At 46.5% G+C, this 19,997-nt stretch overlaps 1 protein-coding gene across 2 annotated transcripts in view; it reads left to right on the top strand.

Annotated features, from left to right (window-relative positions):
- The window catches only part of NSUN2 (NOP2/Sun RNA methyltransferase 2), an 88,941-nt gene extending 82,121 nt beyond the window's left edge, over window positions 1-6,820 (top strand). For both annotated transcript variants that reach the window (XM_040432484.1, XM_040432483.1), the window contains one exon: window positions 6,255-6,820. In XM_040432484.1, the coding sequence (XP_040288418.1) occupies window positions 6,255-6,609 (355 nt within the window). In that variant the 3' untranslated portion in view covers window positions 6,610-6,820. The remainder of the gene's footprint in view (window positions 1-6,254) is intronic.
- The last annotated feature ends 13,177 nt before the right edge of the window (window positions 6,821-19,997 follow it).

Genomic DNA, 19,997 nt, shown 5'->3' on the forward strand with positions numbered 1-19,997 from the left:
CCGCTGGTTCCTGGCCCATGCAAGACCATGACTCCTGTGTCAGGTACCCTTGCAGGTCATTTAGCACAAAGACCACGCTGATGTAAACTGTTTCAAATGGTCTGATGTGACACTTGGGTGCCTCTCGCCTCCCTTTAATATGCCTGGAGTTGTGTGGCATTCATCATCCGGTTCCACAGGGCATTGTTCACAAAGTAGCGGTCATCAGTGTGGGATGTGGCCAAAGACATCCACTTCTATGTCTTTCTGTGACTCTTCCAGTTTCTCTGTTGCAACCTGCTGATGAGACACTGTCACACACTAAGCTCAGTTCCCACTTCTTTCTGAGAACATCCTGCTTGAAGTCTCAGAATGGCGAGGTACTGTTGATCAATTATTAGGTGTCGTCTTGGTCTCATGATGTCAAAATGTGAACGGCATGATTAGGAGGACTGTTTAAATACCAATTCTAATTGAACCAGGAAATTTATTGGGCGATTTATGGATCAAATGCTTGTGTGTGGTTTTGCAGTTAAGCTCCTTGTTAGAGAACAGAAAGTTATGCAAAAAGTACTGAAACATTGAACAGTTGGACATGTGCATTCAAAGGTTTAGAGAAGGTCGCATTAAGTTTACCTGTAAAGGTTTCAGTGCATTTTAGGTTCATTCTGAAATTTCACCCACAAGCCAAATATCCTTAACTTTTTGTGAGTAGTATATATGTGTATACAGTGGTCCGGTCCGTATATATATATATATATATATATATATATATGTGTGTGTAAACAATGGCCTCAGGATACAACATTTTTAACATACAACTGTCTTTTCTGACCCATTTTAAGGCTACTTTCACACTTGCGTTTGGGGTTCCGCTTGTGAGATCCGTTTGAGGGCTCCCACAAGCGGCCCCGAACTGATCCGTTCATCTAATGCATCAGCTTGGCTCCGTTCCGCCTACATTCCGCTCTGGAAGTGGACACCAAAATGCAGCTTGCGGCGTTTTGGTGTCCGCCTGGCCGTGCGGAGCCAAACGGATCCGTCCTGTCTTACAATGCAAGTCAATGGGGACGGATCCGTTTGACGTTGACACAATATGGTGCAATTGCAAACGGATCCGTCCCCCATTGACTTTCAATGTAAAGTCAGGAGTCCTTATTAATATACGATCGGATCTGAGTTTTCTCCAATCCGATGGTATATTTTAACTTGAAGCGTCCCCATCACCATGGGAACGCCTCTGTTAGAATATACCATCGGATTTGAGTTAGATCGTGAAAACTCAGATCCAACAGTATATTCTAACACAGAGGCGTTCCCATAGTGATGGGGAAGCTTCAAGTTAGAATATACTAAGAACTGTGTAATAACTGCCCCTGCTGCCTGGCAGCACCTGATCTCTTACAGGGGGCTGTGATCCGCACAGTGCGGCACCTGAGGGGTTAATTGTGCGTATCATAGCCCCCTGTAAGAGATCAGGTGCTGCCAGGCAGCAGGGGCCAGACCCCCCTCTCTCCCCAGTTTTAAATTCATTGGTGGCCAGTGCAGCCCGCCCTCCCTCCCTCCCTCCCCAGTATTAAATTCATTGGTGGCCAGTGCGGCCTCCCCCCTCTCCCATCATTGGTGGCAGCGGAGAGTTCCGATCGGAGTCCCAGTTTAATCGCTGGGGCTCCGATCGGTTACCATGGCAGCCAAGATGCTACTGCAGTCCTGGCTGCCATGGTTACTTAGCAATTTTAGAAGCATTATACTTACCTGCGCTGTCTGTGGCCGGCCGGGCGCTCCTCCTACTGGTAAGTGACAGGTCTGTGCTATAAGCAATGCGCCGCACAGACCTTTCACTTACCAGTAAGAGGAGCGACCGGCCGGCCACAGACAGCGCAGGCAAGTATAATGCTTCTAAAATTGCTAAGTAACCATGGCAGCCAGGACTGCAGTAGCATCTTGGCTGCCATGGTAACTAGGGATGTCCCGATACCATTTTTTTAAGACTGAGTAAGAGTACCGATACTTTTATTTAAGTACTCACCGATACCAATTACCGATACTAATTTTAACAATAAAATACACACACGTATTTTCTGACTACTGACCAACCAAAAGGCCCAAAAACAGAACTATAACATTTCAAGGAAATATTACACTGAATGGGCGCCACAAAGAGACATTATACTGTATGGGGGCCACAAAGAGACATTATACTGTATGGGGGCAGCTACAAGGAGACATTATACTGTATGGTGGCAGCTACAAGGAGACATTATACTGTATGGGGGCAGCTACAAGGAGACGTTATACTGTATGGGGGCGGCTACAAGGAGACGTTATACTGTATGGGGGCGGCCACAAGGAGACGTTATACTGTATGGGGGCGGCCACAAGGAGACGTTATACTGTATGGGGGCGGCCACAAGGAGACGTTTTACTGTATGGGGGCGGCCACAAGGAGACGTTATACTGTATGGGGGCGGCCACAAGGAGACGTTATACTGTATGGGGGCGGCCACAAGGAGACGTTATACTGTATGGGGGCGGCCACAAGGAGACGTTATACTGTATGGGGGCGGCCACAAGGAGACGTTATACTGTATGGGGGCGGCCACAAGGAGACGTTATACTGTATGGGGGCGGCCACAAGGAGACGTTATACTGTATGGGGGCGGCCACAAGGAGACGTTATACTGTATGGGGGCGGCCACAAGGAGACGTTATACTGTATGGGGGCGGCCACAAGGAGACGTTATACTGTATGGGGGCGGCCACAAGGAGACGTTATACTGTAAGGAGTCAGGACAACAATTTTTGAAGCCCCTCCCTCCTCAGTATAATAGTCTTGTGGCCATCATACAGTAATGTATATTTCTTCTTGCCCTAATGCCTGCTTTTAGAGATCAATGTGCAGCTTGCAGGAAGGGAAGGACCAGGGCCATAGAAGACAGACACAACACCTTTATTTCTTTCTGTCTGTGACCACTCTTCTAACTAAGCTTTATACACTTACTAGGGCCGGTTCCTATAACTTTTTTAAAACTACTGGCAGGCGAACTCTGTTTGAGGAGGCCGGAGGGTGTCTGGACTCTGGAGAGGCATTTCCCGTAGAGATGGGAAGTTCGGATCTTTTTCATGAATCGGTTCATTCGAATCAGTTCATTCAAAAGAACCGATTCGTGAATCGAATCTTCGGTTCACTTGCTGAGTCGGCTCTCAAGTGAACCGAAGGTCAGGAGGGACTCGCTCCTGGCAAACACAACTCTGCTGCAGTGAATGCAGTGGAGCAGACTGTGATGTAATTACAATGTATAGTTATTGCAGGGACTCAGAGAATTGTCTGAGAGTTTATTAGTTAAAAGAATCGAATGAGTCAGAGACTGTGTCACCGAGTCCCTACCAGACTTCCTGCTCTGCTACATGCACCCTGTACACACACAGCTCCGCTACATGCTATACTAATAATGCCACCCCTTTCCCCTGGACGGACTTACAGGGAGCCGCTGAGCAGGAGGCCTGGCAGGGACTCGGTGACACCGTCTCTGACTCATAACTAATAAACTCTCAGACGATTCTCTGAGTCCCTGCACCCTGCACGACTCCCCCTGTGCTGTGAGTCAGTGCTGGTTTCCTCTGATTGGTTGGAGGGAGGGGCGGGGCTAGCTTCCACTGTAGGCTCCTATTACACTGCCTGCTGCTGCCTCTGAAGCTGTTAGCTTTGCGAGATGCAGGGGCAGGCCGCGGACGGACACAGACACATTTAGAAGCGGCGCACAGGTATCGGCAGTGGTATCGGGGACATTTGCACGAGTACATGTACTCGTGCAAATGTCCGGTATCGGTACATCCCTAATGGTAACCGCTCGGAGCCCCAGCGATTAAACTGGGACTTCGATCAGAACTCTCCGCACTGGCCACCAATGAATTTAATACTGGGGAGGGGGGCCGCACTGGCCACCAATGAATTTAATACTGGGGAGGGAGGGAGGGAGGGAGGGGGCGCCGCACTGGTCACCAATGAATTTAAAACTGGGGAGGGAGGGGGGTCTGGCCCCCTGCTGCCTGGCATCACCTGATCTCTTACAGGGGGCTATGATACGCACAATTAATCCCTCAGGTGCGGCACTTGAGGGGTTAATAGTGCGGATCACAGCCCCCTGTAAGTAGGGGTGCACCGAAATTTCGGCAGCCGAAAATATCGGCCGAAAATGCACCTAATCCACTTCGGCCGATATTGTTACATATCGGCCGAAAATATGGGGTGTGGGATTTGTCACCCACCATCTGCGGGCGGGCGCCGGGCGGGCGGTTTACTTTGTCACTGCATCTTTATTTTACCTTACAATCGTGAGGCTCCAGTAACTAACAACTCTGCAGGCAGAACGGAGGGCGGCGTAACGTCACTTACTCACGTGACGCGCCTGCTCCGCCTCCTTCATTCATAAAGTGGGCGGAGCAGGTGCGTCACGTGAGTAAGTGACGTTACGCCGCCCTCCGCTCTGCCTGCAGAGTTGTTAGTTACTGGAGCCTCACGATTGTAAGGTAAAATAAAGATGCAGTGAGTGATGCTGTGAGCAGCAGGGCCGGGGCTGTTATGGGTAGGGGGATCGGTCTATGGCACTGCTATGGGGAGGGGGGATCTGTGCACTGCTATGGGGAGGGGGGATCTGTGCACTGCTATGGGGAGGGGGGATCTGTGCACTGCTATGGGGAGGGGGGATCTGTGCACTGCTATGGGGAGGGGGGATCTGTGCACTGTTATGGGGAAAGGGATCTGTGCACTGTTATGGGGAAAGGGATCTGTGCACTGTTATGGGGAAAGGGATCTGTGCACTGTTATGGGGAAAGGGATCTGTGCACTGTTATGCCCATAACAGTGCACAGATCCCCCTCTCCATAACAGTGCACAGATCCCCCTCTCCATAACAGTGCACAGATCCCCCTTTCCATAACAGCGCCACCCACAGATCCCCCTCTCCATAACAGCGCCACCCACAGATCCCCCTCTCCATAACAGCGCCACCCACAGATCCCCCTCTCCATAACAGCGCCACCCACAGATCCCCCTCTCCATAACAGCGCCACCCACAGATCCCTCTCTCCATAACAGCGCCACCCACAGATCCCCCTCTCCATAACAGCGCCACCCACAGATCCCCCTCTCCATAACAGCGCCACCCACAGATCCCCCTCTCCATAACAGCGCCACCCACAGATCCCCCTCTCCATAACAGCGCCACCCACAGATCCCCCTCTCCATAACAGCGCCACCCACAGATCCCCCTCTCCATAACAGCGCCACCCACAGATGAATTTCATTCATGAAAAAGAATTATTAATAAAATCATTAAAAAAAAAGTATTTTAAAAGTATTTGGGCAAAAAGGCAGTTTCGGTTTCGGTTTCGGTTTTCGGTCAAGGGCATCCTGAATTTTCGGTTTCGGTTTCGGACCAGAATTTTCATTTCGGTGCACCCCTACCTGTAAGAGATCGGGTGATGCCAGACAGCAGGGGGCAGTTATGTACACAGTTCTTAGTATATTCTAACTTGAAGCGTCCCCATCACCATGGGAACGCCTGTGTTAGAATATACTGTCTGATCTGAGTTTTCACGATGTGAAAACTCAGATCTGAAAAAGCTGTTATGCAGACGGATCCGTTCTGAACGGATGCAAGCGTTTGCATTATAGGTGCGGATCCGTCTGTGCAGATACCAGGCGGATCCGTCTGTGCAGATACCAGACGGATCCGCACCGAACGCAAGTGTGAAAGTAGCCTTAGTTGAAACTAAACTCAACATACAGTGCCTCAAATAAAAATCATCAAGGCTGCTTCTCTGGTAAAATAGCTGTATTAGTTGCTAGTTAGCAGTTATTCCTGACTGTTATATGTAAGGACTTGTTTTATCTGTTAGTTATCTGCTTATTTTTCTCAAATCTTAATTTTCTTTTCTTTGACATTTTGGGGCTTTGGGACCCATTACTCAAGTTATAATGGTTTCAACATACAATGGTCGTCCTGGAACCAATTAATAATGTATCTTGAGTGACTACTGCATATAGAATGCTATGCTATTGTTTAGTAAAATGATAGAGACCATTTATAGTAATTGGTGTCTGTTGGTCACATGATGTCCACTATGTGACAGATTTGTCTTTAGCGTGCATTCTATTTTTCTGTTCCTATTACGGAACAGAAAAATGGAGTGTCCGATGCAGATGTGAATGAAGACTTGTAATATTTGTCTATTGTCTTGCACTGTAAAACTCAAGTGACATCTGTTTTTAGGAAACCTGACACTCTTCAGTGCCCCGTCGTTCTGTGCGGGTGGCGAGGTAAAACATCAATTCGTTCGTTTGTGCCAAAAAATGAAAGAATGCATTACTTGAGAATGATGGGAGTGGAAGTTTTCAAGAACAAGGAAACTACAGAAAAGACATCCACAGAAGCTAATGCTGGACTGGATCAGCAGGACACTGAGGATATGGACGTTGGTTGCATGAAAGAAGATGAAGAAGAATTATTGGCAGGGGATGGGGATCTAGATCCTGATAATATTGACAGCAGTGATGTGAAGCAAGATGATGCCTCAGCATGTACAGATGAGTCTACTGCCAATGGCACAAGCAGTGAGAATCGCTAAGAACGTGAACAATCACTGCAGTGGACCAAGTAGCCCTTTATGGATGTGACTGTTTAGTTTTATGTAACAAATAAAAAACATTTTCTGTAAGTATTCTTTAATTTTTCACTCCTGAGGTCAAAACTTGCTAATGCTCATTTTATGTTTTTGTTCTTAAAGAACCAAGATGAATTAGTTTCAAAATAAAATTCTTAAACCTATTGCTGTGTTTGAGTTGCAGAATTGTTCAAGAGGAAAGGGAAAAAAAATATATAATAGAAAAGAGATGCCAGGTACCAGTTACATAAAATCTGAACCTGGGTTAACTATATTCGCACGTTCTTTGTTGTCAGCTTTTGGTTACATTTCTGTAATCTGGCATAAAGTGGATGTGAAAGGTGTATAAAATTTCTCAACTGACTTGTATTGGGAACGCTTCTGTGTTTAGAATATACTGTCGGATCTGAGTTTTCCTTAGTGAAAAATCAGATCTGAAATAAACAGTTATGCAAACGGATCCGTTCTGAACGGATGCAAGCGTTTGCATTATAGGAGCGGATCCGTCTGTGCAGACACCAGACGGATCCGCACCTAACGCAAGTGTGAAAGTAGCCTTACACTGCTTGGCCTTCTCAGTCAGTCTCATAGGTGGTGAATGGAGCAGCAGAGCACATACACGACCACTGCTTCTTTCAAATTGGGGACACAAACCCCCATTCTCATTATTGGAGGTCTCTGGTAGAAACCCCAGATATCAAATACTCAAAACCTATCCTCGGGATAGGTGATAAGTTGCTTTGGTTGCTCAACAACTTTATGTACAATAGGCATGCTACACATGCAAAACATGCAGCATGTATGTGAACAGGATCTTACCGCTGCAGCAAAACCATTTTTCTGTTAAGTCACGTGTATGCATTAGTTGGTGAGGATTCTGCATAGAAAATCCCTACATTAGTACAGTGTAGTAGAGGGGAGTTTAGGAATCCTTATTTCTCGCCCATATTCATTGGGGGACACAGGAACCGTGGGTATAGCTATGTCCTCTAGGAGGCGTTGACACTAGTAAAAGCTGTTAGCTCCTCCCCTGGCAGCTATACCCCCTCCAGCCTGGAGAGAGAGCTTCAGTTTTTTCTAGTGTCAATAGGAGGCAAGACCTTCAGAGCTCCAGAAGATTTTTTATTTTAGTTTTTTATTTTCCTTCTTTTCAGGTGGGAAACAGTGGACGCCTTGCCTCCCTGTTCTCCCGGGGGGAGCACGCCAGCGTTGGTTCGCCACGCTGTCTCCTCCCCCCACAAGAAGACAAGGTGGACCAGGGCAGCTTCGCTCCCCTGCATCCCGCCAGCCAAGGGGCCACCTAGGCCCGTCAAAGAGAAGACCCTCCCGCCATACCAGACTCCTGCCACTCCGGTACCAGCTGCTGAGGAGGTGACCCTGCTGGAGAAGGTGACCTTATGGGCCCACTTAGGGAGTGTGAAGAGAAGAGGATGAAGATGAGGTGAGTACACAGGATTAGGTAAGTATGTTTTAACCCTCTTCCCCCTCCCTCTCTCTTTGGTGGCAGGAAACAGGCACGAGGCTTTATTATAGTAACTAGAGGGGTTCTGCCACAAGATATGGCGGACTTACTGTTAATTTGGCCTCACTATGTTCTGCCAAACAAAGAATGGCTTACAATAGCCAAGTATGGACCCTCAGATATTAGGTGTCAGCAGATCTGTGCCACACTATTGTGTTATAGCACCAGGGCCCCCTCTTACTTCCCCTCTAGGCCGACGGCTACGAGGCGACTTAGGGGATTAATAACATCCTGGCAAGGCACTGTGGTGTCCCAGGCCGCTCCCGCAGCTACCACCGGGATCCACCCTTTCGGGAGCCGGCACCAGGTAGCGCCGCTCCGGAAGGGTTAACGCCGAAGTCGGCCGCAGCAAGAAAATTCCGGCCCGCGATCTTCCCAGTCCGGGGTTAAATATCGCACTCTGAACTCGGCCCCCCGGCCGGTGGGCACACGCGGCCTCTCTGCTCAGGTCTCTCTGCGCCCCGGCTGACCGACAGCTCCGGTCAGCCGTGCGCGAAAACTTCGGCCCGGCCACAATGCCGGGCCGGGACCATGCACTGGTCGGACATGCAAGAAAGGGAGCGGAGGAGGCCCCCCACTCCCCCTATGTGATCCGCTGGGGCACTTAGAGGGTTAATCACATCTCTAGACAAGGGGTGGGGGTGCACTGTGGCGCGAATTCTTCCCGCCTCACTTTTCCTCTCCAACAAGCCACAGGGCCCTGCCCCCGGTCCTTTACACAGCTTAAGCCCTTCTGGCCGGCCACTTCTGTAGCCGACACCAGATGTCTGGGCAATGTGAAGGGAGGACCGCTCCTTAACGTTCAAACAGTTACCTCTTCCTGCCTCTCTGCCCCACAGCTGGGCATCCCAAAAAAGGAAGAAAAAAATGTGCTATACGGACAAAGGAGGACCTCTCATAGTTTCCAATCGCCCTCCTGGGTCGTTGGTTGATATTCCTTCACCTGCGCAGATCCAGGGAGGACAGCTGAAGTATTCCCAATCCACCCTCTGGGTCGTGTGGTTGATAGTTCTCCAGCACAGGACCTCTGGATTCCCAATCCGTCCTCCGGGGCTGTTTGGTTGATAATTCTCCACCTGCATGATCCAATGGAGAACCTCTGAAAGTTCCCACTCCATCCTCCGGGGTCATTTGGTTGATAAAGCTCCACCTATGCAATCCGGTGGATGGACCTCTAGAGTCCCACTCCACCCTCTGGGTAGCTGGTTGATATATCCCCACCGGCGCGGCCTACAACTGCCACGGGCAAGTTTTTTTCCTTGTTCACCTGCACACCCCCAAGGGTCCCGCTCAGACGCACCCTTCCATCCCTGGAGAGGTTCGGTCCGAGGGGGGGGGGGGGGGGAATCAGTGATTCGGGCTCTGACTCGAATCCGTTGCAATCTTCCAAGATTGCGCCCACAGTAGCGAGCAGTTCTTGTCATCTGCATTACCCCCTTTCCTCAGGTGGAGTATTTGCACCACTGCTGCATACAATACCTACCTTAGGCATTACCTCCTTTCATAGGTGAACTAACTGCTAGAGCACTGTTTTCAGTGACGCCTGTAGTTTTTTCCCCTTTCATTGGGGACGGAATTGCATTTCCACTGGGTACAGTCCGTACAGTATGCATTAGCCTCTTCCATAGGTGGTGTTATGGCATTATCACCGGTTACAGTGTTTACTGTAGGCATTACCCCTTCCTTAGGTGGAGTAATTGCACTCACAAGGTGCTGGATTCGCCATATGCATTACCCTTCCGTAAACTGCGTAATCTCTACCGTTGCATTCAGTTCCTGCTGTATGCATGACCACTTCTGCTGCAGTACTCTTTTATGCATTACCCCTTCCATAGGTGGAGTAATTGCACTGCTACGGTTACAGTACTTGCCTTATGTATTGTCCACTGCCGTAGGTGGACTGAGTACAATCACACTGGTTTCAGTGCCGGATGTATGCATCCCCCCTCGGTAGGGGGCGTATTGCATTTCCACTGGGTTCTGTACCTGCCATATGCATTAGCCTTCTCTCATCACTGTGCTTCCTGTTGCATTTCCCCTTCCACAAGTGATCCGCTTACAGATGCCTTAGGACATTCTTTCACATTGGGGCGTGGCAACAGTCGATACCGCAGGTGCTGGTGCTCTGCATCTGTGGTGTATGGGTGCCGCTAGTGGATACGGTAGCTGTTTCCACATGGACTCCTCCTTATCTTTCGGTTCTGGTTTGGAGCATGGTTGTAACATCCTCTGTCTTCTCAGAGGGGTTGCCTAGCAACACTGTGTCCTAGAGACCACCCATCTCTATGGGCCTCCTCGGCTCCAGTCGGTCATGATATGGTCCTCATCAATACGTGCTGCATTCGCCATTGCGAATAATATGGGGAGTATGTTCCAGCGAGTTGTGTTCACTGACTGTAGTCCCCCTCAGCTGGAGGTTCTGCCCTGACGCTAGCTTGCTGTGGCTCCTGTTCAGAGCCCTTCCAAGGTGAAGTGTTCAGGCTAGCTCTGCTTAACTGGGGCAGTATGGTACCATGGCTTCTACCGGATAGCCTCACGCCTCCCCCTCAGTTTTGCGCCAACAGGGCGGGTGCTGGCTACTTCTGGGGGAGTGGTATTTGTGTTACCACTACATACTATGGTTCTTACTGCACAGCTCCTTCGTCAGGTGGTGGATTCTTCTAGCACTGAATTGGTGGCCTCTGCGGCGTGGCCCCTCCTCCGCTTGGGTATGGGCTAGAGATACAGTTGTGGCTCCCCCTGCTTGACTTCCTCCTCTGGCGGAGTTTTGGCACTAAATGCCTGGTGGCAGCTTCATTTGCACGGGGTATTTTTTTCCGGACCTGGCTGGTGGGCTGTTGCACACTCCACATCTCTCCTTCTACAGGTGAATCCTTCCCATTGGTCCTGGGTGTGCTACCTGTATCTACATTACCTCTCAAGACATGTCTAATGTCTAGGTCACCTCAGCCCTCTGGTGATCATACTTTCCACCGCCCATTCCGTGGGTAGGCTACGAGACTCTCCACACCAGACGGAGTGGAGTTGCTGTCACGTCTTGCCGCGCTGATAGACGTTCCATTCCTGAAACGTAACACCCTTCTATTTCTTCTTCCTCCTTGAACAGAATGGCTGCCGGCCTCTCCCTTCTGTATTCCGGGACGAAGCAATCTGTCTGCGTTGGAGTCGCCCAGACGTGGACTTCCCACCTTTCTCTCCCCAACAAGGGGTTTGGAAGCTTGTGGCGTGGACGCCCTGATTTCCTACTACTTGGCAGGCGTTCTCCTTACTTGCTTTTATTTCCCCCCTTCTCCCTCCTTCCCAGAGTTCTACGGAAGATCAGGATGGAGGGTATTCCGATTTATCCTAGTCTCCCTGGGGATTGGCCGTCGCACGTGGTGCGCCCACCTTGTTCTCCTTCTAGGAGACGTCCTTGGTCACTGCCACACAGAGATGACCTCCTTTCGCAGTGTACGGTCTTCCATTAGTATTTCAGGTCTCTTCGTTTGTCGGCGCGGTTATTAAGACCGCCATTCTACGCGAAGAGGTTTTTTTCGGCGGATGTCATCCGCAAGCCTGCATCGTCCAGGATCTATTCAGGACCTGGAGGTCCTTCCTGGGTTTCTGTGGAACTCAAAATGTTCAGCCACTTTGTTTTATCTCTCCCCACGGTCCTGTCCTTTCTACAATCGGGGTTGGACCTTTGGTCTGGCCCTTAGTTCTTGAAGGGTCAGGTGTCGGTCCTGTAAGGACCTTTCTTCAGGGAGTGGCACATACGGTTTCTCCGTTCCGTCCTCTTTTACCGCCTTGGGATCTGAATTAGTCCTCTCAACGTTCCAGGTTTCCCCTGGAGCCCTTGTGAGAGTTTTCTCTGACTCCTGTCCTGGAAGGTAGTTTTTTCTGGTCGCTATCTCTTCCATCAGACGGGTGTCTGAGTTAGCAGCGCTCTCTACAGAGAATCCTTCCTGGTTTTTCATAGGGACAAGGTGGTTCGCCGGCCTGTCCCTTCTTTTCTTCCGAAGGTGGTCTCTGACTTAAATTTTAACGAGAAAATTGTCCTTCCCTCACTGTGCCCATCTCCTTCACACCCTAAGGAAAATGAGTTACACCATTTGGACGTTGTCAGAGCCCTGAAGATCTATTTAGCAGCCTCCGGTACCTTCCACCGTACGGATCCCCTTTTTGTCATTCCGGAGGGTCCTCGAAAAGGAATGGCGGCTTCCAAGGTGGCAATCGCATGCTCAATTCGGTCTACAATTGCTGAAGCATACTGTGCCCAAGGCAGGGTTCCGACCTTAGGTGTCACGGCTTACTCCACCAGAGCGGTGGGCGCATCTTGGGCTCGGAGGAATCACGCTTTGGCTGTACTGTCGTGTAGGGTGGCTACTTGTCCTCCTTACACACATTTGCAAGATTTTACCAGGTGCATACCTTTGGCCACTCGGTCTTGCAGGCGTCAGTTTCGTAGATGCCTGCAGGGATGCTTGCTTCCATGGGTCTGTGGTTTTCCCTCCCTGTGGACTGCTTTTGGACGTCCCACGGTTCCTGTGTCCACCAATAAATATGGGCGAGAAAAGGAGATTTTTGTATAACTTGCCAGTAAAATCTCTTTCTCGCTCTTCATTGGGGGACACAGCACCCACCCAGTTTTATTGTTCGACCGCAGTTGTGGCTGTTGCTGGTTAGAACCCCGTTGGGTTTTCGACATGTTTGATGTTCCATGTTTTTTCTTGGTTGGCTTGCTTCTCCTACTGCTTCTACACAAACTGAAGCTCTCTCTCCAGGCTGGAGGGGATATAGCTGCCAGGGGAGGAGCTAACAGCTTTTACTAGTGTCAACGTCTCCTAAAGGACATGGCTATACCCACGGTTCCTGTGTCCCCCAATGAAGGGCGAGAGAGAGATTTTACTGGTAAGTTATACAAAAATCTCCTTTTTAAAAACCACAACAAAATTAGGGCTACCAATTTCTCTTGGATTTGCCATGTATTTGACTCATTAGATTTGGGTGTAATTGTTCATAATCAATAATAAAAAAAAAAATTATACTGCATAAAGAATGAACATGTTTTTTGTTTTTCTCTCTAGGCATGGCATCTAGAGAAGAAAGTATTTTACAGTTTCATAAAGCAACTGGTGCAACTGCATCTTCAACATGCAATCCAGTTTTGGGCACCAGTCCATTATCTATATTGCTGTTAATTTTTTTTTTTTTAGGAGTTCAAAGAATATTCGCCTGCTTCCAGGTCCATGTGGCCACGCTGCAAAAGATAGGACATGTCTTATCTTTGGCCACAACAAATAGTGTGCTGTCCTAATAGGGGCCAGAATTTTAGTTTTCAAATGATGCCATTCTAAGTGCCATAAGTTTGTGGGCATAGTACCCACTTGAAGTTTTACTTTCCAGCTGTGTATGTTTATAAAGTATCTGTGGGAGGATTGAAGCTGCGAGTGACTTAAGGAAGAAAGATCACTTGGAGCGTATATGCTCTGCTCTGACTGTCACACTGGGAGTGTAGAGAAAAGCAGTTGAGAGTATGGTCACCCCTGCACTTAATCTGGTCACTTGTCAAGCTTGTATCTGAAACGTTTATGCTAACTGTGGCTTGAACTCTGTAAATCTAGAACATTTCTTTTTAGGAGTTCTAGGTCTTAGGTTCTGCTTGAATCTACTTGTATCCAGAAAAGTTTTCAAAAGAACAATTCAGCATCTGGTGAAAAGGCTTTTGGCTTCACTTTTCATGTCCCAAAACTTTTAATTCTTTCAGTACTGAAGTGAAGCCAAGAGCCCTTTTACCATATGTTGAATTGTTCTTTTGGAAACGTTCATGTTTGCCACATGGTCGAAGTGGGTTTCAAGCACATGATGAAAGGAGGAATACAAATTTGAGCTGGTATTCTTTATCTTGTAAGTATTGTATCCACAAACAAAAGTTTTTTTTATTTTTGCATTTTATTACAAAATGTTATGTTTTGGTGCAGAATTGCAGGAAGGTACCTATGAGTGTGACCGTTTTCAGTGTGCCAGATTGTTATGGGGGTAAAAGTTTATATAAAATTCAGGTTATATTTGTGTCTGGCAAAATAGTCCTGGCAGTAAAACGGTTTGTTTAAAATATGCAGAAAAGAATGTAACTCCTAATAAATGTGGACTACTTGGTTAGAATCGTCAAAACTGGTGCTATCTGAAGGATTTTAGTATTGTTTATCTCAGTGAAGGAAATCAATCTCAGACCTCATGCACATGGCCGTTGTCGTTTTGCCATCCATAAAAAAGATACCAGCCGTGAGCATCCCGCGCTTTTTTTGGTCCTTGGAAATGTCCATTCTTGTCCACAAAATAGACAGGAATAGGACATGTTCTGTAATTTGTGAATTGCCGTACAGATGTGGAGAGCACATGGATGACATCAGTGTGGCGTCTGCATTTTTTGCGGCCCCATAGAAGTGAATGGACCCGCGTGAAAACAACAAAAAATGCAGGTCGGATGATTTAACAGTTTTTGAGGCAAAACCAGAAGTGGGTTGTAAGGGAATATAAAGAAAGTACTTATACTTCTCATCACTACTGAATCCACTTTGGACATTGGCTCAAACTGCCACAAAAACGTGTGGGTAACACCAGTTTAAAAGAGGTATTGTCATCAATGTCATTGATCACCTATTGTTTGTGTATCAGAAAATAACTAGTGGTATCCAAACATGATGAAGCTGCATGCATCACACATGAGCTTTAGGGGGCAGCATTGCTTCACTGACTAGTTCATTTCTCATTGAGCATTCAAAAGGTGTTCCTTTTACTCCACATCAGTGTAATTATATGTTTTCTATTTAATGTGATCCTTGGTTTGATGTTTTTTTTTACCTCCCCAGCAATGTAAAACACAACTACATTCTTAATGAAATGCCCTCCGTAAATTGTTAATAAGACAATCTAATGTTCATGTTTACCATGCATATGAAGAACATTTGCTTTTTGGGTGATTACATTCATGCTAGTATTCACAAGATCTATTATGAGACAAAGAAGAAATTTCTCATACAGCAATGTTCAAATTGACCTTTTAATATAGAATAGCAATTGTCTGCCGAGTGCTCATTGATCTGTCAAAACCACGGTACTTCCCACCCTGAAAACAAGTTGATACGACCTTTGTATACAATGAAATACATTTGTTTTGTTTCTGTTTTCCAGTGGTCACATTTAGATGGGTGTAACACTAACAAATTTTTAGGAAAAAGGAGAATTATCCTCTAAGGGTCCACAAATCGCTGATCTGCAAAAGATGGGTAACTGTAGAGATCCTGTCACACACTATATATATATATATATATATATATATATATATATATATATTTATTATAAATCATTTTTTTTTTTCCTGCAGAAATGTCCTATTGTCCTCAAAACGGACAAGAATAGGACATGTTGTAAATTTTTTGTGGGCTGTGGAACGGACTTATGGATGCGGACAACACAGGGGTGATTTGCAGCCCCATTGAGATGAACAGGTCCACATCTGATCTGCAAAAAATGCAGATCGAATGTGGACCAGGACCAGGTACGTGTGCATGAGCCCTAAGACAGTCAGTTGAAAATTCAAACCATTCTGCAGGCAGCAGCTTGTAGCACAGGGGAAGCCCGAGCAGATTGACGTATAGTTTTGTAGTAAAGTATTCAGTATAACTTAATTTTTTCTGATCTTGTAAATCTCTGCTCATTTAGGGTTTAGGAGTCCAGTGGGCAGTAGTACAGTGCTAAAAACAAAAGGTGTGGGAACCGCACTCTAAATAAACAATAAATGTCAGTGATGAACTCCTGCAGATACGGTAAATTATGAAACTCATCCAATTACCAGAGATGAATTCGCTGAACCTTATTGTTCATGCGGGGATGGTAACAAATTCTTCTACTATTGGTCCATGGATAATGTAGTGAGTCTCAAATAACTTTAACCAAGCTCCGAACCCAAATAGAAGAAGCAAATAAGTATTGGTCTCAAACACCTCGTGCTGATCCACAGATCTCGTGCTGGGCATTTCTATGTGCAAGTTTTAATCTTACTACTTGTAAGTATAATAAATTCCTCACCATTGAAGATACCGAGGGTATTGCACCATTTGTGTTATTCCTTTTGAAGGTCCGGTGTTTGGATTCAGTGGTTGGATTCCCAGCACGAGATCTGTGGATCAGCACGAGGTGTTTGAGACCAATACTTATTTGCTTCTTCTATTTGGGTTCGGAGCTTGGTTAAAGTTATTTGAGACTCACTACATTATCCACGGACTAATAGTAGAAGAATTTGTTACCATCCCCGCATGAACAATAAGGTTCAGCGAATTCATCTCTGGTAATTGGATGAGTTTCATAATTTACCGTATCTGCAGGAGTTCATCACTGACATTTATTGTTTATTTAGAGCGCGGTTCCCGCACCTTTTGTTTTTAGCTATTTAGGAGACTGAACCTACTCCCTTAAGGGTACCGCTGCTGTTTGTTCATTACTTCCATACCAGATAACACTATTGTTTAGTAGTACAGTGCTGGCTGATTGTATGCATGGTCCTACCTGACAGGTTGTGAGTAATTAGGGATCCTCTATTTTCCCATAGAGCGTGGGGAGCTGATGGTTTGCCATGGCATTATGCTTATTAGGTGTGGTGTAATAGCTTACATATAAATTTTATACAGGCAGTAATGCGCTAGTTTACAGCATATACCTATTGAATTGATCAAACAATTGCATTCAATTAAAATGCAAGATGGCGCCGTCACAAACATCCATGGCCTGGCGTCAGAGCGTGCGTGTCACCGCTCTGCGCAGGCGCAAGATGGAGCCGTCACTCGCAGCCCGATCTGGCCCTGACCTATTGCACCTATTGCGAGATCTTGCTTGAGGAGGTGTGGTTGAGCAAATACCTTGTGATCCATACTGTTATCGCTACTGGTGCATAGTACGGGATGCGTTGCCGTGGGGATAGACTAAGCATTCTCCCTCTAATCACGCCAGCGCAGGATCAATTATCTGAGAGTCTATCAACTACTTACTAGCTGATGGGTACAATAAAAAATGCCTAAAATATTATATGAATTCTGCAATTTATCTGTCAGTTTGATTCACGGTCATAGTAGAAATGCACATTAATTCATGTGACAGTAAGGATATACATAGGCTCCGGTCTGTGGTCTGTTTGGGCACAAAAAATATATAATAAAGGTGGCTCTCATATGGGAGACAAAAGGTAGAAAGGGGATGAAAAGGAGTATACAATATTAAGTGTATTAACCCTTTTCCCCGGCGCCTCCACAACGGCACTCCAGGAGGGTGTCTCTGCCTCCCCAGGACAGGAAACAACATAGAAGCTCAAGTTTAAAAGGCCTGCTTCAGTTTGTTTCCTGTCTTCGTGATTGAGTAGAAGTCGTTCCAGCCGCGGCAGGGGTTAAAGTGGATGTCTCATGGCCTATGGATATTGCCCCATTCCGGGAGGGCTGTGCAGAGGACGGGTACTGTAGGGGCAACCTCTACCCGTGCCTTTGGCATAAGTCCTTCCATAAAGGCAGCCCCGGTTTTCCATTTCATCCACCATGACGGCTATGGATGAGATTGATCCATTGACCTCTGTAGAAGTAGGAAATACATAAGAGAGTTTAAGAAGCCCCCACCCACCCCCAGTGTTTTTCCTGTCCCTATGGGGCAAGCTGCACAGAGAAGACTCCTGTGGGAGTTGAGTTTATTGTTTTTTTCACTAAAAGATTGGCTTACCAATCTCCTCCTCAGCCCTCCCGCAGTTTATGCCAAAGCTGGGCTGGAGAGGTTGACGTGGATCTCGTCTCTGATAGCGGGAGACCTGATTTCACTGATGCTTGTAGGGTTTCCTTCCTGATTGTGTGGAAGCAGACAAGCACAGACGCCGAACGCTGCAAGGCAGTGCTCAAGGCTCCGCTGTAATCCCGGCTATTTCCGGAAAGGGCGGAGCTTCATGGGGCACGTGTCATCACGCTGGGTCGGGCTCCTGAAGCAAACCCTGATGACGTCAGACGCCGAGCTTCAAAACAGCACGGCAGCGCTCAGTCAGCGTCTCCTCTGTCTGCAGCGACTATGGCTCCGGAGGCTCCTGGGACCCGTTTTGAATGTGCAGACCCACCTTCGGTAACTCCATCCGTGAGTCTCCCAGGGGGAAACCTGCATCCCTCTCTGTAAATGTTTTCTTAAGTTAGTTCATGGGCCTGATTGGGGGTTGCTCTTTTACCTAGGTTAAGGAAATAAAAGCAAAAACAAAGTATACCAAATGTGTTAATTGCTCAAAAAAAATTACCTGAAGAAACTCTGCAAAAATTGCAATAGCGACCTTTTGAAGGAAGAGCAACAGTCTATCATGACGTAATTAAAACCATGATTCAGGGTAAAATCAGATCCTCATTGGCGTCTCTTACCACCCCTCAAAACGCACCTCCTACGAAAAAGCCAAGGTTCTCCGTTCCATCCTCCTCAGATTCTGAGGACATGGAGGAAGGTGTGTCAGCGTTCAAACACGATCTTGATGAAGATCAGTTGTCGGATGGGGAGATAGTAGAAGATATGGATGAACTTCTTAAGCTGTAAGGGGGACCATAGGTATCGAAAACGTCCAAAAAACAAGATCTGTACAGGGCGAAATGTTTGGGGGATTCCGAAAAAAAAAAAAGCTACAGTCTTTCCCATTAATGAAAATATAAAAGAGATGATGTGTACGTTGGACCGGCACTCAAAACACTATAGGAGAGATGTGGAACCAGACAGATTTATTTAAACACAATGAAATCTAGATACTAATCATCTATTATACAGTCTATCGATTTATAGAATGTCGATTATAAAAATCGATCAAATAAAATCGAATACATAAAATATAAAATACAATGACCTAAACATCAGTACAACATTCTAAATCGATGTTGAGTTTCTTGTGGAGACTTATTTATGTAGGTGAAAGTCCCAGTGCAAAAGACTCGTATGTATAAGTAAGTCCCAGTAATGGATATCAATCTGAATATCTAGGACCTCTGGTCTTTGTTTAAAGGGCACAATTTTGCCTAAATTTCATTGCATACTTAATCAGTATAACCCGCTTTCAAGGATAAATGTACACTTTTGTTACTAACAACCCATTGCGCTGATCAAAAGGTTCTTTTTCTGCGTGTGGAAGTTTTATTCAGGTGGCGTCCCACCATTCACATCACGATCCAGCAATGTTGGTTTCTCTTTGCAGCAACTTTCAGGATCTCGTCTCAAATCTCGTGGGACTTGGTCCGTCTGTAGGTTTCGTGAGTAAAGCGATATTTTGCTCCTTTAGTGGTAGGACTTAATACATGGCCATGTATGATTCGCAGTTGAATTAACGCACAGGTATTCCGTCCAGACGCGTTTCGAGATAACTTCTCTCTTCCTCAGTGGGTCACCTGTGGTCTGGACATCGACTTTTAAACTCTCCTCATCCATCCTTAATTATTCACATTGGGTTTCAACATGTGTTGATAATTTCATTGAGTGGTTAAAGTATCCGATTTTTTTCAAAGAGAGGGTCTCCGAATTTTCAGAAATATCCGATTTTTTTATTTGTTCGTTCTCCATAATTACAAGTGTTCTACCAAACTCATCGAGTACAAAAAGAATATATATCATATCCGCATTAAGAGTCGTGATCATAACTGATTTCTACAGTATACAGTTCTACATTAAAATATTCTGTAGTTCTTGCGTTTCTTGAACAAACCCCAAATCTATTTCTGGTCGATATTTTTGCCGTTAATCGAGCTCATTCGATTTTTTTCGATCTTCTTTTTATTTTTTTAAAACTCATCTTCATAGTGCG

The sequence above is a fragment of the Bufo bufo genome, chromosome 5 (genome assembly GCF_905171765.1).
Source record: "Bufo bufo chromosome 5, aBufBuf1.1, whole genome shotgun sequence".
Taxonomy (NCBI): domain Eukaryota; kingdom Metazoa; phylum Chordata; class Amphibia; order Anura; family Bufonidae; genus Bufo; species Bufo bufo.